At 46.7% G+C, this 22,612-nt stretch overlaps 4 protein-coding genes across 16 annotated transcripts in view; 1 reads left to right on the forward strand and 3 right to left on the reverse strand.

Moving 5' to 3' along the window:
• Positions 1 to 88: 88 nt before the first annotated feature.
• On the reverse strand, positions 89 to 3,618 carry zgc:172076. Of its 2 annotated transcripts, XM_035637941.2 has the most exons (9): positions 3,441 to 3,618; positions 3,297 to 3,343; positions 2,489 to 2,687; positions 2,080 to 2,237; positions 1,820 to 1,952; positions 1,344 to 1,512; positions 983 to 1,106; positions 567 to 756; positions 89 to 467 (listed from the first exon to the last, which is right to left on the reverse strand). In XM_035637941.2, exons 1-9 carry the CDS (start codon positions 3,616 to 3,618, stop codon positions 307 to 309), a joined length of 1,359 nt encoding a protein of 452 aa, XP_035493834.1. In that variant the 3' UTR covers positions 89 to 306. The 2 variants fall into 2 exon arrangements, with proteins under 2 accessions (XP_035493834.1, XP_035493835.1); XM_035637942.2 differs by lacking the exons at positions 3,297 to 3,343; positions 3,441 to 3,618 and adding an exon at positions 2,844 to 3,047.
• An 18-nt stretch (positions 3,619 to 3,636) lies between these two features.
• traf5 (Tnf receptor-associated factor 5) lies at positions 3,637 to 10,817 on the reverse strand. 3 transcript variants are annotated; one of them, XM_047333730.1, is made up of 13 exons: positions 10,584 to 10,817; positions 10,482 to 10,529; positions 9,692 to 9,952; positions 9,523 to 9,586; positions 9,321 to 9,422; positions 8,309 to 8,473; positions 8,084 to 8,161; positions 7,538 to 7,612; positions 7,361 to 7,453; positions 7,006 to 7,146; positions 6,445 to 6,607; positions 4,981 to 5,531; positions 3,637 to 3,772 (listed from the first exon to the last, which is right to left on the reverse strand). In XM_047333730.1, exons 3-13 carry the CDS (start codon positions 9,937 to 9,939, stop codon positions 3,725 to 3,727), a joined length of 1,728 nt encoding a protein of 575 aa, XP_047189686.1. In that variant the 5' UTR covers positions 9,940 to 9,952; positions 10,482 to 10,529; positions 10,584 to 10,817; the 3' UTR covers positions 3,637 to 3,724. The 3 variants fall into 3 exon arrangements, with proteins under 3 accessions (XP_047189686.1, XP_047189685.1, XP_035493832.1); XM_047333729.1 differs by having other exon boundaries at positions 10,482 to 10,511; positions 10,548 to 10,817; XM_035637939.2 differs by having other exon boundaries at positions 10,482 to 10,817.
• Positions 10,818 to 12,621: 1,804 nt separating this feature from the next.
• rcor3 (REST corepressor 3) lies at positions 12,622 to 21,132 on the reverse strand. 5 transcript variants are annotated; one of them, XM_035637940.2, is made up of 12 exons: positions 20,840 to 21,132; positions 20,640 to 20,696; positions 19,813 to 19,890; positions 19,688 to 19,740; positions 19,298 to 19,459; positions 18,378 to 18,502; positions 17,932 to 18,010; positions 17,607 to 17,822; positions 16,803 to 16,880; positions 16,618 to 16,675; positions 16,049 to 16,293; positions 12,622 to 15,782 (listed from the first exon to the last, which is right to left on the reverse strand). In XM_035637940.2, the coding sequence occupies exons 1-12, from the start codon at positions 20,976 to 20,978 to the stop codon at positions 15,393 to 15,395; spliced, it is 1,680 nt and encodes a 559-aa protein (XP_035493833.1). In that variant the 5' UTR covers positions 20,979 to 21,132; the 3' UTR covers positions 12,622 to 15,392. The 5 variants fall into 5 exon arrangements, with proteins under 5 accessions (XP_035493833.1, XP_047189688.1, XP_047189687.1 ...); XM_047333732.1 differs by having other exon boundaries at positions 17,932 to 18,046; XM_047333731.1 differs by having other exon boundaries at positions 17,932 to 18,049.
• A 17-nt stretch (positions 21,133 to 21,149) lies between these two features.
• Positions 21,150 to 22,612, forward strand: part of kcnh1b (potassium voltage-gated channel, subfamily H (eag-related), member 1b) — a 30,614-nt gene continuing 29,151 nt past the window's right edge. The window contains exons 1-2 of one of the 6 annotated variants that reach the window (XM_035637932.2): positions 21,150 to 21,743; positions 22,369 to 22,605. The gene's annotated coding sequence lies outside the window, so the exon portion shown is untranslated. Of the gene's footprint in view, positions 21,744 to 22,081; positions 22,606 to 22,612 lie in introns of those variants that run through there. The other 5 variants (XM_035637935.2, XM_035637933.2, XM_035637936.2 and 2 more) reach the window with 5 other exon arrangements.

The raw sequence follows: 22,612 nt of genomic DNA on the forward strand, positions 1-22,612 counted from the left end.
AATCCATCAGGTTGAGCAACAACAGCATTTTCATGACATCAGACAGATGAGTAAGTCTTCAGAGTTCTTCAAAAGAATAAAACTTGACTTAGATTTGTTTGAAATCTTTATTTCAGCAACAGGGATATGTAAAACAACAACACACGTCACATGTCAACAAGTGTCATGGTTCAGATTCATCTCTCACCACCAGCTTCTTTATATTACTTTTCATAATTCACCAGCAGGTTTCAGTATTTCTGAGCAACACTCTTAAATCTTACTGGTCTTCCATTTCTCCTCACTCCAGCCAATCATCATCGAGATCTACTTCTGCGTAGGTACAAGCTCGTCGATGTCCCCGTCCACCTCCAGCCTCTTCTCCATGGCGACGAGCAGCTTGACCCCGTCCACCACCAGCTGCGTCAGCTCCACCTCGCTCGGGCCGAAGGTCGCCGCGTTGCTCACGACATATAGAACAGAAGATTCTGGGGGAGAGAGGAAAAAAACAGTGAGTTTGAACCTGGAGCCGTGGAACAGATAGATCTGGAGATGCATCTCATCACTGGGAGAACCTCCCTCGGTACCTGTTGTGTCCATGCGGAGCCTCAGTCTCTTCAGGACGTCCTGGAGGCGTTTGTGTCTGGGAAGGTGTCGCAGTTTGAGGTGGACGCTGACCCTCAGACCCGTCCCCACGTCGGCCGGAGAGCTCGTCACCCATCCCAGCTGCTGCTTCCAGATGAACGGGTGTTTGAGCTGTCCGTAGTGCGCCCCCAGCTGGTGACACAGGGAAGGGACGCAATTAAAGACTGGTGCGGGGGGGCGGGGTTAATGAGGATCCATGAGCAGTTGGAAACGACCCTGTGAGCTTCTGCTCCATGTTTCATCACAAAAGCGACAGGTGTAGACATTTGTGGCTGAAATTAGAAATGACCAAAAAATGACGAACAACATCGGTCTCAACTTGAGCTGGACCTTCCTGAGCGTCACACCCATCGCTGACCTTCTGCAGGTTGATGCAGACGCGTTTAAAGACCTCGGCGATGTTGCCGTCGTCTCTTGTTGCCACCAGCCTCAGGTGGTCGTCCATGTTGACCAGGACCACAAGACCGCCATCTTTACTCACCCTGCAAAGAGGAGCCATGGGAGAAGAAGACGTGACGGTTCGGCATCTTAAATAATGTGTCAGACTTCTGAAGTGATTTAAGGTTCCTTGTCCTCTCTAAGGAACAGTTAGACATGTGGGCAGATGGAGCTGAGGAAATCAAACTACCAACCCTTAAAATGACTGTCTGACTTGTTCTACCACGTGAGCTACAGAACGCTTTGCCCCCGTACAAGAAACCAGGCTGTCGCAGACTGACCAGACGGCCCTGGCGTCGGGCCAGTCGCGCGCCACGCCGAGACGGAGCTGAGAGGAAGACGGAGAACTCAGGTTCAGATCCCTCTGCTGGTCCTGGTCCAGCTCCTCCAGTGAGAGGAGTCGACCCGGCAGCTCCTCGTCCTCGTCCTCGTCCTCGAGTCGCTGCAGAGCTGAGAACCAGAGGAAACTGTGGTCAGCTGCTTCACGGCAACTGGTTAAAGGCCAACGTTGTTCATTGTAGCTGCGCCCTCAGTTTTCCCTTGAGTTTTCTCTCGATCTTGAGTCCACTTGTTTACAGATCAACAAGTGGTCAGTGCATGGTCTTCGGTCTCTGACAGACAGAATGTCTCAGTACATTTAGGACAAAGGTTCAACCTTATAATGACACTGAACATTCTAAAAGAGTCAGGATAGATTTTCCCCCGACCAGCTGTTATCATGTATACCATGAAATATCTACTCATACACATGCAGTACCTTTTCTGGCCAGTGTGAGGAGTTGTCTGCGCTCTCCTCGACTACAGTGTGTCGGGAAGCAGAAGTCTTCGACACCTCGAACAACGCTCGCCTGGCAGTGCACAGCGTACGACGTGTCCAGGTCATCGCCGCCCTGCACACAGAGCGCAGTGTCACGTCGTACCATCGACTCTCAGACTTCTGGAATCTTACAAACCTGACGAGCTGAAAAAAACTTGAACACGTGTTGGTGATTAAAGCGACGGCCGCAGAGTTCTGACCTTCAGGTTGTCGTAGTTGAAGTCGCTCTCTGGCGTCTGGCTGGTGACCTTGTGCTGGTGATACGCCTCGATGACTCGGTCGAAGAAGTCACAGAACAGGACGTAGGACTGGGCGTCGCCCGCGACACATCCCACAGATACAGGACCGGACCAAACACCTTCACACACAAGATGGTAGAGAGATTTAATGAACACTAGACTTTTACACCGACAGGAACAATTCTTTCAAATCCTCACAAAATTTAAGAATATTTAGATTTTCCTCATTTACTCAAACAACCAGTTTTCTTTCATACGGCTGGTGGCCTCAAGAGGAACTGCAGTGAGGACAAGTTTGAAAAGCTGGTCCCTAACATCTACGAAAATATGATTTAAAAACATCAGTAAGCTGACATCACCGTGACGTCACCTGGTTCCTCCAGGCCCGGGCGGATGACGTCGTCGAAGATGACTCCACTGTGGGTGCAGCGGTGGAACTGCCGGCGGTACATGGCCAGCGTGAGGATCCGGCCCATCCAGGTGGAGTTCCTGCAGAGGTCGGGAAACTCGTCCTCGGGGGAACCCCTCCTCAGGTGGAACTGGGCCATGGGGTCGGGGGGAACCAAACTCTGAAAGCACAGGAAAAGAGCGGTCAGCCTCCAGATCTCAGCAGATCTCTGACAGCATCAATTGTAGCAGTTTTATCTGGTCACACAGTCTGTAGTTTCCTTCAATAAGAAAGGATGATTCAAGAACTTGAACCAATAGAACATATCAGATGAGACCTGAACATTTCTTGTCCAGCCTGATGAAACGGCAGAAGATCCCAAACTCCAAGTGTTGTAAATGGATGAAGGCAATTCAGGGAGGGATGGATGGATGGATGATGGATGATAGATGGATAGATGATGGATGATAGATGGATGGATGGATGATGGATGATAGATGGATGGATGATAGATGGATGGATGGATGATGGATACCTCCACCAAGGAGGTGATGTTTTTTCACCCCTGTCCGTTTGGTTGTCAGCAGGATTACGCTAAAACTACTCAACAGATTTCCAGTAAACTTGGTGGGAGGATGGAACACGGACCAAGAAAGAATCCATACAATTTTGGAGCGGATCACGACAAAGGGGCGGAGCCAGGAATGGTTTACTCTTTCTTTAACGTGGCGAGACGGGGGTGCTAGCCTCGTTGGAGGTACGCTCTCTCCCGGAGCGTGGACTTGTTTACCTCTAAAATCGTCCGGTACCTCGTCTCCATAGGAAACACAACTGGAGCTGAAACAGAAGAAATATGTTAAGCAAAGAAAAACCTGGACTCTGTCAAACATGACGAAGTGTAACAGTGAGTCAGTTTCCCGGTGGAAACACTAACGTTTGACCTTCCACATGTCGTTGTCGGTCCGGACTCCGTCAGCACAACAAAGGCTCAGAGAACAGTTGTCGGTCCCGAGCCGCTCGTCCTGCAGGAGTCCAGTTACAGTCCAAACAATGTCGGCCTTTTTATAACCGCTGCTATGTTTGTCCTGCCGAGAGCGAGAGGGTGAGTTCATGGTCTCGTCCGACAGCAGACAGAGTGTGACATCAAGTTTCTGCTGCGGAGTAAAGAGGAGTGATGGGATTCTCCTCCTCGGTCCTTCTGGAGTGGAACAGGAGCTTCTAGAACGTTCCAGTCACTTTGACCTCGTCCATGTTCTCGTTTCTTATCTGCAGGTGAAAGGACACAAGCAGCAGAAAGAGGAGAGATGTTTCGAGGCTGTGGCTCGGGAGGTAGGGCGGGTCGTCGGCAGGCCGGTGGTTCGATCATAGGTTGTGTATGATGTGTACCGGATGGATGATAGAGAAACGGTGTGTGAAAGAGACACTGAGTGGTTAACGAGATTTTTTTGATTTTTGAAGCAAACTCAAATTTTTTAGAAAAGTTGTGCCAATGAATGATCTTTGGTTCAGATCATTTATTTTTCCCACTTATATAAACCAATTTTGAGTTTGACATACTAGAAATTCCAAACAATAAAAGTTGTAATAAATAGAAAAGGTATTTGTCTTCCTGTTGTCCAGTCACTGTTTTACATGATGTCTTTGAAAGTCTCTTCACACACACACACACACACACACACACACACACACACACACACAAACACACACACACACACACACACACACACACACACACACACACACACACACTTTTTCATTCACAGAGCTTTCATCACAACATGTTGCCTGGACGAGTCAGGGATCGAACCACCGACCTTCTACTTAAGAGGACGACCCGCTCTGGGACAGCCACAGGAAATAGTCCCCAATAACAGAATTTCTGATGAAATCAACATTGTTCTGTCGACCCCGGTGTTTGTGAAAACCCCTGCAAAACTGCCGGGAGACCCCGTTCTAAACTTGACCTGACTCGATGTGGGGTCACTCCGCTCCGGACTTAAAATTTAGCACTTTCCCATCTTTATGTATTGAGGTCAAATTTAAACAAGAACGTTTTTAAAGTTTTTAATTCCATTCACTGGAGCTTTAAACACTTTATTTAACAAAAGAAAACTTTATGGTATTTGTTCTTTCCCTTCAGCTGCCTGATAAATCCCTGAGTTGTGTCTTTCACAGAAAAGTTAAGTATCTCGTCTTTGTTATCGATGCATCATCTGTCTTGATTCTTGATCATATTATATATATATATATTACATATTATATATAATCCATGCAGAGCATTCTGTGTCTTCACAGCAACAATAATAAAACAACAACTTTTAAACAGAAACAAACTGGAGCTTCACTCAGTCGAGCTCAAACTGATGAAACCACTTTTGAATCCACTGGATCCAGATTTTTATTTGAATCAGTCCATTTAATAAAAGCAGGAGTCGATGTCACAGCTGCTCTGAACCGGACGTCTCCACCTTCACCTTGACGAACAGTGTGTCGTCTTTGACGTACACGCCGTTCCCGGGAGTTTCCAGCTGGTTAAGAGGAAGGAAGGATGAAAATCCAACGGCGACGTTGCCCACGGACTCGGCGGCCGGTTGTTGGAAGCTTTTGGACGCAGGGTCGGGTCTGAAGCTGAGGCTCCGGTTGTTACCGGCACCGCTTTGGTCCAGAACCGACAGAGACACAGTCCATCTGAAAGGCCACGGCAGCAGCGCGTCAAAGTCTCCCGGCATCAGGACCACGTACAGGGACAGGTGAGTCCCTCGCCCCTCGCCGTCCCCATTCAGGTAGGCTTTGACGGCCATCTTGTAGCCGCAGCGTCCGGTGTGGAACGGCACGCTGCTCAGGCACGGCGGCTGACCCTTGGCCTCGGCGTCCTGCCTTCTCTTGAAGTCCTTGATCTTCCAGATGAGTTTCCCGTCGTAGGACGTGGCCTCCAGCTCCTGCAGTCGCTGCTTGTTGTGACTGAGCTGCGCGGCGTGGAGATCCAGGAGGCCCGCGTGGCGCTGCAGATTCTCCTCCAAAGATCCTGCGGGAAGAAAAATACCAACAGCTTTTGGTAAAAAGTCGTACCATTCGTCTTTGTAGGTGTTTGAGAAGAGTCTCCCTGCACCTGATTCAACTGATGATCGACTGAATTCAAACATTGAAACCATAAGGAACAAAATGTGGGGGAGCAGGGGGTGTGGCTCCACGCCCCCAATACATCCAGTGCTTTTTGGTCTGTTTGACTGTAAATAGACCATAATGTACGAAATGAACATCATGTATTGAAGAAGACTTGAAACTAGATATTGAACCATAAACTCCTCAGGAAAATGTTTTACTGACGTTATAGATCAAGTGAGAAGTAGAGTCATGTTCTCATAGAGTCGCCCTCTGCTGGTCAGGACACAGAATACAGGTTTCAGGTGCTTATGTTGCATTCCATTATACCTCGGAACTCGGAAGTAGGGTTTATCGGTCCAGTATAATCTTGGAACTCGGAATTACGACCACCAAGTCAGAAATTGCAACTGGAACGCCTCCGAGGTCAGGAAAAAATCACCACCCCCGACTTCCAGGGTCAGAGTTCCGAGGTATAATGGAACGCTGCATCGGGCTTCGGCTCCACTTTCTGGACCCGGTGACTACGTAAACTATCTATGAACGGACAATGAGTAAACACTGATATGGCGTCCACGTTGTTGTGTTGTCTTCTGCATCACTGCCACCTGGTGGACTGGAGTGGAACAGCTTGTTGTAACATCGTCAGCAGGATCATTTGCCCCATCTCCCCTGGAAAGTTCCTTGAAACAAGTTCCTGGCACTTTTGGTCAAAACATGTATTAGTGGACATAAAATCTGGTTTAATGACTTCCTCAGGTATTTTCAGTAAAGACAGAAAAACAGTTTCAAAGGTTTTTAAAGGCAGATTTTCGGTTTGGTTTGGTTTGGTTTACCCAGGTGTTCTCTGAGGGCCTCGGCCGCCGACGCCTCCTGCATCACGGCGTCCAGAGACTGTCTGAGCTGCTCCAGCTCCTCCCGACCAGGGAGTCCACGAGACACCTGCTGGACGTCCAGCTGGACGGTGGACAGGACGTCCTGCTGCCGGCTCAGGTTCCTCTGATCGGACAACATTAAGGTAACAGAGTTTAAACACTGCTGCTCTGCAGGATCCTCCTGTTCATGCTGAATGTGGCTCCTGAGGGAAAACTTATCCATCATGATTTTGTGACTACATATGACGTTTTTGAATTAGAAGTGAGAATTTGATCATTCGTGACGTCACTCTGACTTGGACAGGCATGTTTTTGGGGACACCATGCACTGACCACTTGTTGATCTGTGTAAAGAGCCAGAAATCTCAATATATTGAGCTCCTGTAATAAATGCCTCTGCTTAAGACGTCCACGGTGTCCTTCTTCCTGATTCGACTGCGTCAACTACAGATAAAAATGTTGGTGGATCAGGAAAAGACAGGACGGTCAGAGACGTTCAGAGAAGAGACGGTGAGAATTTACCTGAGCCGAAGAGACGGCATGTTCGTGGCAGCTGCTCTGCTTCAGCAGCGGTTGGATCCTCTTCTGCAGACCGGTGAGCAGTAAACTGTCCGTCTGGGCGTCCTGCTGCCGCAGCAGCGCCTCCTCCTGGAGAACCTCCACCTGAGCGACGAGACAACACCCTCAGGTAAATACTGTCTGACAATATGTAGTCAGAAGATCTGCTATGTTCAGTTTTGGGTTATCACTGTACAACTCCCTCAAACGAATGCAGTTTTTAAAGCTATTTATTCAACTAGTTGATCTTTTAGAAGGATGTTACTCCCACTGATAGACACATAAACCAACGGACAGGTGTGAAAACACATCGACAGACTTGTTGTTCCAGGTCGGAGTTGCTCCTCAGGACCAGCAGCATGTGACGACTGACGGCGGCGTCTTCGTGCAGCTTCACTTTCCCTCTTTTATCCTGCAGAACGTGCAACACATTGTCAGGTCAACGATCGCACAGAAGATCAGCTGATCAGAAAACGCTAACGTCGGATCGACGCACCTGCACAGAGCAGCCGAAATTCCTGTAAGGACAGTTGACGTGGACCTCGGGACACGACTCTCTGTGCTCGGTCAGCTGAAAGACAAACACAAAGTGTTGCATTAATCTCAATGCAAGTCTGTAATACTTGGCTCTGATTGGTCAACTGTGACCATGACTGCTGTGGTTGAGGATTTCTTTAACCTGAAGGGAACCTCTGGACCTCTAGCGCCACTTGGGAGCGGATTTTTATTAGCGGGTTCGTGTTTTGTTTATTTCGTACTCGGGCTGTCAGCGTTAATACTTTACTTAACACTAGATTCAGTGTGAATTGCACATTCTAAGAATATCATCATCTCTGGTGTCTGTTGCAAATAAACTTCTATAAACCTGCTTTGAAATAAGAAAAAACGGTTCCTTAGATCTCCAGAACTGAGGAGGATCCTTATACTTTTAGATTTTCTTCGGTAGCTAAGTAAATCCTTGATGCCCAAAAAACAAACACACGTTCCAACACCAGTATCAGCGTTGGGCAGATCGCTGGTGTGAACCCGAGGACGAGCTCACCGTGTGCCTGGGGACCTTCAGGGAGCAGCTGTTGGGACAGTCCACGTCCACGTCGGGACACGAGCTCTGCACATGATCCTACACAACACAAACGTCACCAGGACTCAGCCTTTTTTAGATCAATGCAGATGAAGGAATCAAAGCTGTGACTGTTTGGACCATCAGGCAGTTTGTACGTTTAGAACAGATTATTAATCTAATTTTACTCCATCAGGACACGACTACCTGCATGAGGCTGAGTCTGTGCGGTCGCCTGCAGTGTGGGCAGGGCTCCAGGCGGTGAGGACAGGTGTTGGTCAGGTGTTGTTGCAGGTATCTCCTCTGCAGCACCGCCCTGCAGGCTGGACTTGAGCACTGCAGCTGCTCGTACGGACACAACCTCAGATGCTCCTGCAGAAAAGGAAATTATTCAAGATAAGATCTTGTTGGCTGGAAAACGGTTAGAGATTTATGGATCTATTAGTATATTCGATATCAAAGTATTTTCCCCTCTTGTTCCAGGTGGTGGAAGGACAACAGAAACTCAGAGGACCAGATTGACTGCAGCTATCGCGCCTGGTTTTCAGATTCAGACGTGACACTTGCTGCCTCTCAACACATTTTATAGATGCAAGGATAGACGGGCCGGTGGATCGGTGCGGGGTGGGTGACTTATGCTCATGAGCTTTGGATGATGACAGAAAGAAAGAGATCACGGATACATGCGGTGGAAATTAGCTTTTCTGGGGAGGGTGGCTGATGTGCAGAGACAGCTCGGAGTAGCGTCCCTGCTCCCTCCTGGTTAAAAAAGCCCCGGGACCGCTTCAGGGTTTCCCCAGAAAGCTTTGCTGGGGAGACAGATATTTGCAACTTCCCCCTCAGCCTGCACCCACAGCGGGCCGACCCTCAGATAAGGGTTATTTACCGGGATCGTGTGATTTGCGACAAATTTCTCCTACTCTTTAAAGCAGCCGTCAACAGATTGGGTTTAGCGCAGGGAAGCCTGTAATGGGACGACTGGGAATAATCCAAACCTGATTGTTACCACCTCGTAGTTTTACGCCTCTGCCGACCAGACATGTTGTAGGAAATAGGGTCATTTCCGGGTTATGGTGTTGAACAGTAACTTCCCGTTCATGAAGATGGGTCCGTGCGTATGGTCAACCCCCAAAAAACATGGACATGACAAATGACTTTGACATTGACTATCAACTCTCTACATCTTCACACACATTCTCACGGTTGACGACGTCTATACCTGCAGGCGGTGTAAGGTGAGGACAGAGGTGCATGCTGGGGAATTGGTGCAGAAAACTTCTAAACTGGAGATTTCTCGTTTGCAGCAGTTGTCCTGGAAAACCTGCAGTAATGAAAAAACACCTGATGAGTGTCGTTGAGAGATGTAGATGTGGTTTTAAGAAAAAACACATTGTTGGTTTGGAACAGGTTTGGTTTGTGACCTCAGCGGCCGTGATCACGGCTCCGTCCACTGGACAAACGGCGCTGGACAGTGACGAACTCTCCCTGGAAAACATAGACGACGGACATGTGACAGACCTGAGGTCAGTACGAGTGTTTTAAGGTGGAATGTGTCAGTATGAGCGTGTAATAAGGTGGACTGAATCCTACAGGAGTCCCTGGAGGCAGTGGAGGCAGTAGATGTGTCCACAGGAGTTCTGCTGGGGGTTGAGCACGACGGCTCTGCAGATGGGACAAACAAACTCCTCCCTCAGCTTCAGAACAAACTTCAGCGAGTGCTGTATGGAGGTGAGCTCCGACTCCCAGGAGCCCACGGGCCCCGACGACCTGGTCCTGGTCTCCTCTGACCCGAGCCTGGACTCCTCACATCCTCCCAGCTTTGTATCTGCTGCGGCCATGAGTCTGCTGGAGCTGAACAGATCGTGCAGGTGCATTAAAAAAAACCCTTTGTTTCTGCTGAATTATAGCTACAACTGTCGCGACACTTGCAAGGAGGATCCTCAGGGTGGTGGTGGCCCGACCTATCCCAGGATGCATTGCGCGCCTCATGTGACAAACGATGTGGTACTGTGGGTAGCTAGGCGACAGCGGTTAGGGCGAAACAATCCGCCGTGGACCGGACCGTCTCATTTTGGTTCGACCTTTGCGGACTGTAGATCCTCGGCGGTCCTCATGATGTGAGTGTAACCAGATATAGGTCCTCAGGGGAAATACGTGAACCACACACACACAGCGAGCGGTCGGTCAGATGACTGTTCATTCATAATCATAATCATAATTCATAACAATAGTAATAATAATATATATGAGGATGATGATCGACACTGTCAGTGATGTGAAGTGGATCAGTCGCTCCACCTCAGACCTGCTCTGTGATTGGTTCATTAGAGAGACTCTTCTAATTAAAACCCTTTCGCAGCACGTGCGTCGTCAAACCCACATGGAGCTTCTGCTGATCCGGTTCGAGCTGCTGATCCGGTTCGAGCTCCTGATCCGGTTCGAGCTCCTGATCCGGTTCGAGCTGCTGATCCGGTTCGAGCTCCTGATCCCTGCGTCTTTACTTTCACTTTGCTCGGTCCCTTCGCTTCAGCACGTGGACGCGATTCAGCGCGTCTTCTTCTTCTTCTTAACTTCACACTCCGGTTCCCGCGCTGCTGCAGATCGATACTATTGATGAGTATCGACTCCCTGCAGGCGACAGAGGAGGAGGAGGAGAAGAAGAAGACAGAGGAGGAGGAGGAGAAGAAGAAGAAGAAGACGGAGGAGGAGGAGAAGAAGAAGAAGAAGAAGACAGAGGAGGAGGAGGAGAAGAAGAAGAAGAAGACGGAGGAGGAGGAGAAGAAGAAGAAGACGACGGAGGAGGAGGAGGAGGAGGAGAGGAAGAAGAAGAAGAAGAAGAAGACGGAGGAGGAGGAGGAGAGGAAGAAGAAGAAGAAGAAGACGGAGGAGGAGGAGAAGAAGAAGAAGACGACGGAGGAGGAGGAGAAGAAGAAGAAGACGACGGAGGAGGAGGAGAGGAAACCCTGACTCCAGGAAGTGTCTGAACAACAACCTGCTGCTGTGACGCAGAGATCAGTTCCACACGAGTTCTTCACGTCGGAGCAGAAACTACCATCATGTACAAACTTCACAAGTAGAGACGTTACATAACCTGACAATCATACAACGACTCCACCAACTGGAAATGAATATACACTTATCACTCATATAATCTCATCTGATATAAGAAAAAATATAACACACACACACACACACACACACACACACACACACGTACACACACACATACACACACACACACATACGCACACTTACACACACACACACGTACACACACACACACACACACACGTACACACACACATACACACACACACACATACGCACACTTACACACACACACACGTACACACACACATACACACACACACATACGCACACTTACACACACACACATACACACACACATATACGCACACTTACACACACACACATACACATACATACACACACACACACACACACTTACACACACACACATACACACTCACATAAACACACACACACACTTACACATACACACACATACACACACACTTACACACAGACACACACGCACACACACACACACATACACACACACTTACACACAGACACACACGCACACACACACACAGACAGACACACACATACACACAGACAGACACACACATACACACAGACACACACATACACACGCATACACACACACACACACACACACACTCATACACACTCATACACACACACATACACACACAGTCACACATACACACTCATACACACACACATACACATACACACACACACTCATACACACACACACATACATAATCATACTCACACACACATACACACTCATACATACTCAAGTAACAACACCATAAAAGTACGTTTAGTTAAAACCATCAAAACTGTATTTGAAGTATATCCAGGTACTCACTATGTAGAAGAACTATATTGTTGGAGTATTTATCGATACATTGATACAACTTTATACTCTAGTCAAAATACCAAATGTAAAAATACTGGATTTTGAGTAATCGCATTTAAAATCTTGTATAAATATACTTAATATCAAAATAAAGTAAACGACTTGACTCTGTCCCTTTTTATTGACATCATCATATCTCACAGTATTATTATTACATTATCATGAATGTAGTTTTATTCATTCATCAGATGTTTCATGTTTCTGACATTTAATTTCATACTTCGACTTGTATTTTTTCCTTCACAGCATTTATTCGATAAGTAGTCAAACCATTTTGCAGGTTTATATCATTAATATCAGATATGATCAGTAAATTAAATGATTTATGTTGAGATAAAACTTTATAAAATTATAATGTACATTATGCTGAATTACTGGACCATTTGGCCCCGATGAGTAATTCTACTTTGTGTATTTCGAGAATATTTTGATGCCACAGTAGTACTTGAGTACTTTTACTGGAGTAGAATTTGAGGCGAGTACTTCTTCCTCCACTGTACGCGACATGAGATACGTTTTGTATGAAATGTGACATGAGTGAAAAGAGTCAGATGATACAAACGTCGTCTTTAATGAGAACAAACAACTTCAAAGAGAGAAATCTCAGCAGCTTCGTGTTTACATCGATATCTTACAGGTTCTACTGAAACACGATGGACTCTTATGACTCCAGTTACAGTTAATGCTGCGATACACGTTTGTCCAAAAAGCATTAAGAGCACTTTCACTTTCACAATGAAGACCGAGTCCAAACCTGTAGCACCGGGAACAAGAAGAATAAATAATGAAGAGACAGAGTGACAGACAGCACATCGTGGTTCACGAGCAGCAGAGAACATTAAGACGAGAACAGAGGAGAACTATTTTAATTCTGGTTGACAGAAGACATGTTCTACAGGACGTCTGGGTGAAGAAGCTTTAGTGTTTTTTTAAGAAAGTGTCAGATCGACGACAAAAAACTCTGATCGATGATGGACGACAGGTTACAAATTATTCAAATGAACGCCAAACTGTACATGCTGATGTCTAATGTCACTGTACACAACACTGAGGTCTTCAGTTCAATCTCCACCCGCGTTATTCTACATTTTTCTACATGTCAACAAAGTCCGGCATCGAACTGGATTCATCCGCCGCTGGAAGTAGTCCCAGAAAAAACACACTGTTCCTGAAACTATGTGTGCTTTTACGTCCTCAGAGGGAACTGGTGACTGTAAATAAAGATGGACGACATGACGGCTCCTCCAAAGTGAAGCCAAATCCTCACGATCGCCCTCTGGTGTCTGGCTGCAGTACAGGTCATAAGCCCCGCCCCCTCCATGTCATGTGAGGTCGTTCTTATCACTGATGTTTGTTCACGTGTTCATGTTCTGATCACTTTGCTTCTCATCAGTTATTTGACGACATAAAAACAGGGCTGGGACGTCATGATTGACAGCTGAACACTGACTCGGGATTGGTCGAGAGCCTGTGTGTGTGGGCGGGGCCTCGACACCGCGGCTCCACTCCACGATCACCACGTCACAGACTCTGACTCCACATGACATCACCAGCACAAGATGGCGGCTCCTGATTCTGAGATATTTTAGCATCTTTACACACGAGAGGAAGAAGAGACGTGTCGTCCATTTTTATTTCCAGTCACTCGTGGGAATCGATGAGCTCGCAGCTGAGAGCCACACACAGGAGAGCGTAGGACTAAGACAATGTTGGTTTGTCTCTGAACATGAGATTATCTGAACGTATGAAAACAAAAATTACGTCACCTGACTGATCCTTTTAACACGAGACCTATGGGCCAGCTAGCGCCCCCTGGAGGCTGCATCATTCATTACAGCCACAATGTGAACAAGCAACATTCTGACAATTCTTTTCTCAGAATCTTCCCGCAAGTGGAGCTACAGGTGTGAAGTTTGTCCTGAGGGAGCTAAAGGAAAGACCAGGAGGTCATTGAACTCCTCACAAATTGAACTGATGAAACTCAAGTTACATTTTAAAGAAACCACACGGGTCCAAGTCTCAGCACTTTCACATGTGCTAAATAGTTAGCACATGTTAGCATGTTAGACTAGGACGGTTAATGAGGTGAACGTTACACCTGCTTAACATCAACAAGCTAGCAGTGTCACTGAGTCCTCTATAGTATGCTCACATTAGCATTTAGCTGAAAGCACCACGGTGTCTGAGTACAAGTACATCCTCTGCTAGCTGCTAGCATGTGTGGACGCTGAGTCTTGTGTTTAAAGGTTGTTTATGAGGAAACGTTTTACACAAACTGCTTGTTTTATGTTTAAGGGCGACATACTGATAGTGATGGGTATCGTTTTGATGATACTTCTTCTCTTACCGATACCACCTATCTGTCCCGTACTTTAACCTATCGGTTCTTTTTGGTAACACTTGTGTGAGATTATAAATTCAACATGAACATTTGATCTCAGATCAAAAAACTCTTGAGCATCACAGACTTTACTCCATAAAATATGATGTTATAAATTATTAAAATATCCAGCATTACATGAGAATTGTATAAAGAACAGATGTTATTCTAAATGTAAGTAGAGTCTAAAACAGCCGACCTCTCAGTCTTAATATTTGTGAAGATCTGAAGTTTCAGATTGAATTTATGAACGCACCCATAACACTCACGCTGGTTTCCTTAAGTGAAGTCATAGCCTCTGTAGACTAACATACCTGGAGCTGCGTCAGATGAAATATGAGCTGTGGAAATGTGTGAATCTCTCACCAACATGTTTCCACACATGAAAACGGCTTGTTGCACATGAGTATCGTCTGAATCAACTACAACGATTTCCGAATTTCTCAGCACAGACATCAAGACAGATAACATCATTTAGTACCAGGTATGGCTTCCCATCCCAACATACTAATGGAGAAGAAGGTGGAGACAAATCAAAAGAGATAAAAGAAGAGGCCCCGGGGTGGAACCCTGTGGGACGCCACATGTCTGCAGAGGATTTGCGGATGTTTGAAAAGACTCTGATTTAATAATCTGTTTTAAGACTAAATGACTCCAAGTCAAACCTGCTTTAAAAAACAAGTATTTTAAAAACCAGGAGCCCGTCGGCCAGCAGGTACGCTGCATGTACGTCCTGTGGGAAAGACTAACGTCAAACCCTAAAACATCGTTCACAACATTTTCCAAACTCCGATTAGAAGCTGATCAGAAGCAGTGAAAATCTTTTTGAAGCATAAAGCCACTCAGATCTTCCCACAGGACCTGAACGCAGCAGCTTCAGATTTGAAACTGAATATTTCTTTCTTGTGACTCGACAACCCGAACCTGTCTGATGGCGGCTAGTGGAGGGAGGAAGACGAGGCCGTCTCTGATTGGTGGATGGCAAGTCCCGAGGGCTGCTGGGCGGAGCTTGGTCCTGACCCCCCGGGGTTGCCACCGAGGGTCATGGGAGCAGGAGGGCGGGGGTTGAGACGGGGCGGCAGGGGGTTAGAGGGCCGGATAAGAGGCGGGGGCTGCTGCAGAGTGGGGCGGGGCTGCAAAAAGCGGGCCTGCTGTTGGAGGGGCGGGGGCTGTCGGTGCAGGGAGGGCGTGGCCGGGAGTGAGGGCCGCAGGAGGGGAGGGGGCTGGTGGAGGGAAGAGGAGGAGGTGCTGGACGTCACCGGAGTCTGAACAGCAGAAGAAGAAGAAGAGGAAGCAGCGGGAGACGCACCTGAAGAGGTCACCTGACCCTGAGGGGAGGAGAGGGGGGCGGGGCCAGAGTTATCTTACTGCAAGTCAGAATGAATACACAAATCTGTGACTGTCCTTAATTTTCTCAACAAACATTCACCTGACAGACTTAAAAAACTTGGTGGGTTTGTTGCTAAGGACCCTGGAAAATGCTGTATTGGCTGTTAAGTGTTTTGAAAAGCAACTATTTATAATTTTCACTGAGCAACAGTGCCGTCTGCAGTGTTCTTTATCCGTGCAGTTTTATTTTAGTTAAACTTCTCACCTCTTCGTCCTCTTCGTCAGTGCTCTTCCCCGACGGAGTGGTGGAGCTGTTCTTCCCCTCCTCTCCAGAGGTGGCACTGTCTCCATTGGGAGCTCGCGTTCCCTGCTCGGCCTCCCACTCCTGCAGCACCTCCTCCAGGTTGAACCGCCGGCGGTAGTTCACGAAGAAGTTCTTCACCTGGCCGACCGTCTTGTTGCCGATGACGTCTGCGATTGCCTGGAAGTCTTTCCCGTATTTCCTGACACCTGGAGAACGCCGCAGACGCAGGGTTAAGGTGAAGTCTGGGGTTTTACAGTATCTGCTACAGCAGTCCTGAACTTATCCAGAGGAGCTTTGCTTGGGGGCTTGTGTAAAACGCAAATGTCAGAATCACAAGACATTAGTATGGTTACGCCTGACGGAGTTTTCCAGCCTCTGAACCAGAGTCTTGTGGAAACGCTGCTGGTCCGGTTTCAGTGCTGTGAGAGCCGGAAGACTCAACCAGACCAGTGAACAATGAGCTGAAACTCACAGTAAATCACTGAAACCGCGAGGAGCAACAGATTCAGCCGATTAAACTGACGCCTCACCTTGAACCGCCAGGAGCTGCTCGTCCGTGGTCCACCGAGCGTTGACCTTCTGGTTACACTGTGAGATAAAAAACATCATCGTTACACGAAAAAAACTATTGCTTACAATAATTAAAGCAAAAGAATAGTATTTGTATTGTTACTGTTGCTGATTACATATTTTTCAGGTGCGAGACGAGCTTTACCTCCGGCAGCGTGAATTCTTCGATCCCACTGTCCAGCATGTGTTTGAGTCCGCTGTTCATCTGCTTGGCGTTCTGGACCTAACGAACGAGACGGGAAAACTCTGGTGACCCACAGGAAACAATGAAACTGTCGCCACCAGGCGGCAGTGGAGCCCTGGCAGATCAGACCGGCATTAGACTGGACGGCTCGTGATATTTAACATGTTTCCCACCTGTGTTAGCTAGCTAGCTAGTTACTTTCAGTTTGATTTGTTATTTAAAAATGACTTAAGCTCAATGTGACAGTCGTGTGACTGTTTGGTGAGTTACTTTGTTGAATGGATACAAACATACACAACTGTCTCAATGATAATATGCCAACAGCAACAAGCTACTGTTAGCATCAACTGCAACAAACTAATGTTAGCATCAACTGTCACAATGCTAATATGCCAACAGCAGCAAGCTACTGTTAGCATCAACTGCAACAAACCAATGTTAGCATCAACTGTCACAATGCTAATATGCCAACAGCAACAAGCTACTGTTAGCATCAACTGCAACAAACTAATTTTAGCGTCAACTGTCACAATGCTAATATGCCAACAGCAACAAGCTAATGTTAGCATCAACTGTCACAATGCTAATATGCCAACAGCAACAAGCTAATGTTAGCATCAACTGTCACAATGATCCACAAGCCAATGTTAGCATGCTAAGGATAAGCTTAGCTAACACGGTCGATTGATACAAGTTATCTTTTTCATGCTCTCTAAGTTTGACCGAGGAGATCGAGGGAGAGAATTTTGCTGTAGCGCCTCCAACCTGTCTCTTGAGGGACACCAGCTCCATGTCCAGCTGACGGAGGAGGGTGTTGGCGGCGGACGCGCTGCAGGACACGGCCACCACGTCTTCCTGGGTCAGGAACATGCCCTTGGGGGGGCGGCAGCGTGAGCGCTGGTGGTGTCGGTGCTGCAGGGTGTGGTGCTCCCGTCGACCCAGAGCCACCTTAGAGCCCGGCGCCGGCGGCTCCACCGGGTTCTGAAGGCGAGAGGCTTCTTTAAGAGACTTGACGTATAGATTTAAGTATTTAACTGGAAGAAAATATCCGTTCATCTGTAGTAAACAGAGTTTGTGTTTTACCGCTCACCTCTTTCTTCGCCTCCTTGCTGGGGTCGTAGTCACTGTCGTGGGCCTCGATGGGATTCGCCTCCTCCATCTCCTCATCGCTGCGGCAACGACGACGCCCACATTCAGTCATCGCACAACAACAACAACAACAACAACAACCTGACGTCAAAGCTACAAAGACAATCAGCAACACAAGGTTTGACAGAACTCTGACGTTAATGCAAAAAATCACGTGAAGATTTGAGTTAGTCAGAATCTGATGACGTCACCTCAGACTCCAGGAAACTGTCTCTGCTTTCTTTATTCTTTCAATCATTTCCTACATATTCAAATATTCACCAATTTGTTGTTTATCTACCGACAATAAACCGAAGAAGAAGAAGACTGTAATGTTGTGGAAGTTTCTGTTGTGAAGACTTCACAGCTGACAGAGGAACTGTTTGCGTCAGGTGTCAGAGTTGCTACCTGTCGTCCTGGTTACTCCGGTTGGCCAGTTTCCGAGCCTGTCGGTCCATGAGACTCGTCCTGGAGCGAGTTTTCTTCCACGAGTAGTAATACTTCACCAGACTGGAGATGGATTTGTCAGGTAACTGGATGAAACACAAACAGAAAAAAATTCCAGGCACAGATTTTTTTGCATGACGCCCTGACCGGACTGAAAACAAGGTCTACTGAGAGATTCATCTTTCAGCTCAAAACTGAAGTGACAGAAGAAAAAAAGTGACAGAAGAACTAGAAAAACTAAAAATAGTGGTTGTTGTTTGTGTGGATGTCGTGGTTGTTGTTGTTTTGGTGGCCGTAGTTGTGGTTGTTGATGTTGTTGTGGTGGTTTGTGTGGATGTTGTTAAGAATGTTGTTGTAGTTGTTGTTGTAGTTGTTTTGTTGGATGTTGTTGTTGTTGTGGTGGTTTGTGTGGATGTTGTTTTTGTTGTTAAGAATGTTGTAGTAGTTGTTGTTCTAGTTGTTTTGGTGGATGTTGTTGTTGTTGTGGTGGTTTGTGTGGATGTTGTTTTTGTTGTTAAGAATGTTGTAGTAGTTGTTGTTATAGTTGTTTAGGTGGATGTTGTTGTTGTGATGGTTGTTGTTGTTGTTGGGGTGGTTTGTGTGGATGTTGTTTTTGTGTTTATGAATGTAGTTGTTGTTGTAGTTGTTTTGGTGGATGTTGTTGTTGTGATGGTTGTTGTTGTTGTGTTGGTGGTTTGTGTGAATGTTGTTGTGTTGGTGGTTGTTGTGGTTGTTGGTGGTGGTTTGTGTTGTTGTTGTGGAGGTGGTTATTGTGTTTGGGATGGTTGTTGTGGTTGTGGTTGTTGTGTTTGTTGCAGTGTTTGTTGTAGTGGTTGTTGGTATGGTGATTGTTTGCGTGGTTGTTGTCGTCAGGTGTTTACCATCTGCTGGATGCGGTGGAAGCTCTTGCCGTGGAAGCTAAACGCCTGTTCGAACAGCACCTTGTCCTCCACCGTCCACTCGTCCGGAAACGGGGTGAAGTTCGGAAGATCGGCCAGAGACTTCTCGATGTTGTGTTTGTGCCAGAAGAGCATCCCGAGAGCCTGGACACACACACACACACACACACACACACACACACACACACACACACACACACACACACACACACACACAGTGTTAACCACGTGACAGATTTGATCAAGACAATGAAGGAGATGTGATCTGGCACATCGCAGCACGTGATCTGGCCGCCTGGGAATCGAACCAGGGACCCTTTTGCTCTAAGTGTGTGTGTGCGTGTGTCTGCTTGTGTGTGTGTGCTCACCCACCTGCTCCACGTTGTATCCGTGCTTCTCTTTGGCTAAAGCGATGTATTCGTCCACTGTGGAGGGAAACGCAGCGTCAGTTCAGTCGGTTTCAGGCTCCGGACAGAGAATCAAACGTGTTCACTTACGTTTGGCGTCGACGATGTTGTGGTACGGAGACCAGACGAGCATCCCGCCGCTGTCCTTCTCCGTGTACCTGCTGGACCCTGTAGCAGAGTCAAGAGCATTTATGTTTATATTGCATATAAAATGTTTATTAGCTTATTTCAAGTTCAATATCATTTGAGTCATATCAGGACTGAATTACATTTCTTTCAGGGTTTGATGACGACATTTCAGGAATTGCTGACAATATTTTTTTATGCATATGTCGACGATGTATCGTTATCGGAACATTTGTTGATTCCATTTTTTTTTAAATGTGTCTTTAATCTTTTCCTATTTTTTAAAATTATTTATCCGTGAATATTATCTTGAATTTCACAAAAAGGGACCATAATTTCCCCTGCCCGCGAACTTCTGAGTCAAACCGTTGATCTTGTCAGATGAATCAGTTATGAAATATAATAATTAGTTTGCGGCATATTGTCTATGTAGAATTCAAAAAACAATTAGAAAGTAATTATTATTAGTATTTACTCATAAAGTTGTTATTATTCAACCATGATTATTAATATTAGTAGTAATATTGATGTCACTGTAGCACAGAGAGTTTTAATACGTGATCTCTGTGGCGGGACCGTTTGAAAACAAACCAACATTAATCTTCCGTTCAGTGAAAAGATTAAAGTCACAAGTTGCCAGTGAAGTGGCTGCGTTGCCTCGGACCTGCTGACGTCACATTAGAGAAGTTCTGGTCGTGTGCTGAGGATCAGGTTCGAGCCCCGCGACACCGCGACGGACCGAGGCTACCCCCGTGCGTCCGCCACTCAGGCTCACAACCAGCGACACTCACCGGGCTCGAACTCGGGGATGTTGGCCTGGTAGTCCGCCCCGACCCGCATCCCGACATCTGGAACACACACATGTTTTGATTGGATTTTTCTTCACATGTTCACGTTTGTACAAACGGCAGCCGCCGCCGCGACGGGAGCCCGTTCGAGGCTGTTCCAGGCTGTTCGAGGCTGTTCGAGGCTACCCTCCCTCCGCGCTCACCGTGCTCGTCGTCGCTGCCGCTCTCGTCGGAGAAATGTCCGTTGGAGGCGTTGGACGGACTCTTGGTTCCGTTCGAGCGACCCTTCCCCAGATACTCCGACCCCTTGTCCATCATGCCCGGCATGTTCCGCGCGCACATCCACGGATCTGTCCCCGGAGCCGCCGCGTCGCGAGAGAAAATGTCAGCAACCGGAGCGGGTTTTTTCTTCTCTTCGCTGCTGTTCGCTCACCCGCCGCTAGGGCGGTCCGTGGCGCTGTGACGCTGCTGCTCGTCTCGCGGGCTCCGGACACGTTTCGCCACCGACGCGTTGAGTCCACAAGGCGCCACAGACATCAACTGTGTTTCACAAAGTTTAAATATGTAACAAAGTTTCCTCAGAGGGAGTTTTTTCCTGCTTCTAACCGGATCTAACCTCCGCGGCGGAAGTGTTCTTTTGACGCACCGTCGAGCGGCAGTGCGGCGGCGGCGACCGCTGCCGCTGCCGCTGCTGCTGCTGCCGCAGCGGCAGATCCTTCCGCCGACGACAAACTGACACAGTTCAAAACTCAAATAATATAAACGGAAAATGAAAACTAAAAGATTTAACTGTAAAAGTGACATTGAAATTAAAAAATATATTTGAAAATGAGTCTCAAAAACCCATCAATATCAATTGTACAGATAAATCAAACTGTAAACTGCATAACTTCACATGCAAACATGTTTAATTTATCTACGTGTTAAATTATGATCGCATCATGACGTCGTATATAAGCTATGAAGCTAATTAAATGTTAATTGTTTCAGTTTTTCACCACGTTTATGAGTTCGTCCTCCTGCACTGAGTGTTGATGACCAGCAGAGGGAGACACCGCCCGGCGTTCCGACTCCTGACAGCAGAACGACTGCTCCCTCTCACAGTCAGTCAGTAACACGTTCATCTAGTTTCATTTACTCATGAGGAGATTATTACTGTATACAAGGTGACTATTAATATTTCATTGTTTGTAAAAGAAACAAAAATGATTTGTGAATGACTTCGGTTCAGTTCTGATAAATGTTACTTCAACTTTTGAAGGGACGTTCAGAAACGATTTAGGTAAAAAAAAAAGCAATCAATAATCACCAAATTTTTCTCAGATGTGTCTTGTCATAAACACCTGTGAAAAAATCAAAACCCAAACCCAATAATTATGGATGTTATTTTACATATAAGAAAAAGGCTTAATGTCACTTAATGTGCATCAGACTGAACGAGCTAAGCTAACCTAAGCTACTGCTGATCCAGCGATTGATACTTTAGTACTTTAGGATGAATAAAGTATTTGAAAATCAAACTCATGACAAGTGTAGACATCAGCTGAAATTAATTTTTTAAAAGTTGACGTTTCTATAAAGTTTATTTTTATTTTTAATCCAGGTATTATTTTGGTTCCAGATGTAAAAGTCTTTCATCATATTTTTGGGAACGTTTTTTAAATGTATGAATCGACACCTCATTATAAGTTAAAGGTCGAAGGAATAACTAATAAACTTGTCCGGAGAACAGAACAGATCATAGAAGAAGGTGTTACAGAGTCAGACAGGTGACTCCTCCCACCTGCTCCGTACTCGGACAGGTGACTCCTCCCACCTGCTCCAGAGTCAGACAGGTGACTCTTCCCACCTGCTCCAGAGTCAGACAGGTGACTCCTCCCACCTGCTCCAGAGTCGGACAGGTGACTCCTCCCACCTGCTCCAGAGTCGGACAGGTGACTCCTCCCACCTGAAGCTTCTGGAACAACAAGTAAATA

This window comes from Scophthalmus maximus, chromosome 8 (assembly GCF_022379125.1).
Source record: "Scophthalmus maximus strain ysfricsl-2021 chromosome 8, ASM2237912v1, whole genome shotgun sequence".
NCBI classification, from domain to species: domain Eukaryota; kingdom Metazoa; phylum Chordata; class Actinopteri; order Pleuronectiformes; family Scophthalmidae; genus Scophthalmus; species Scophthalmus maximus.

Coding starts and splice junctions, on each gene's coding strand:
- zgc:172076 (XM_035637941.2), bottom strand. CDS start 3,618: ATGAACTCACCCTCTCGCTCTCGGCAGGACAAACATAGCAGCGGTTAT. Junction 1,107..1,343: donor CCCGACGCCAGGGCCGTCTG/GTCAGTCTGCGA, acceptor TCCTCTTTGCAG/GGTGAGTAAAGATGGCGGTC. Junction 757..982: donor TCTGCATCAACCTGCAGAAG/GTCAGCGATGGG, acceptor CTGTGTCACCAG/CTGGGGGCGCACTACGGACA.
- traf5 (XM_047333730.1), bottom strand. CDS start 9,939: ATGGCCGCAGCAGATACAAAGCTGGGAGGATGTGAGGAGTCCAGGCTC. Junction 9,423..9,522: donor CCGTGATCACGGCCGCTGAG/GTCACAAACCAA, acceptor TCATTACTGCAG/GTTTTCCAGGACAACTGCTG. Junction 7,454..7,537: donor ATTTCGGCTGCTCTGTGCAG/GTGCGTCGATCC, acceptor CACGTTCTGCAG/GATAAAAGAGGGAAAGTGAA.
- rcor3 (XM_047333731.1), bottom strand. CDS start 20,978: ATGTGCGCGCGGAACATGCCGGGCATGATGGACAAGGGGTCGGAGTAT. Junction 20,697..20,839: donor CGGCAGCGACGACGAGCACG/GTGAGCGCGGAG, acceptor TGTGTGTTCCAG/ATGTCGGGATGCGGGTCGGG. Junction 16,676..16,802: donor AAGAATTCACGCTGCCGGAG/GTAAAGCTCGTC, acceptor TTTATCTCACAG/TGTAACCAGAAGGTCAACGC.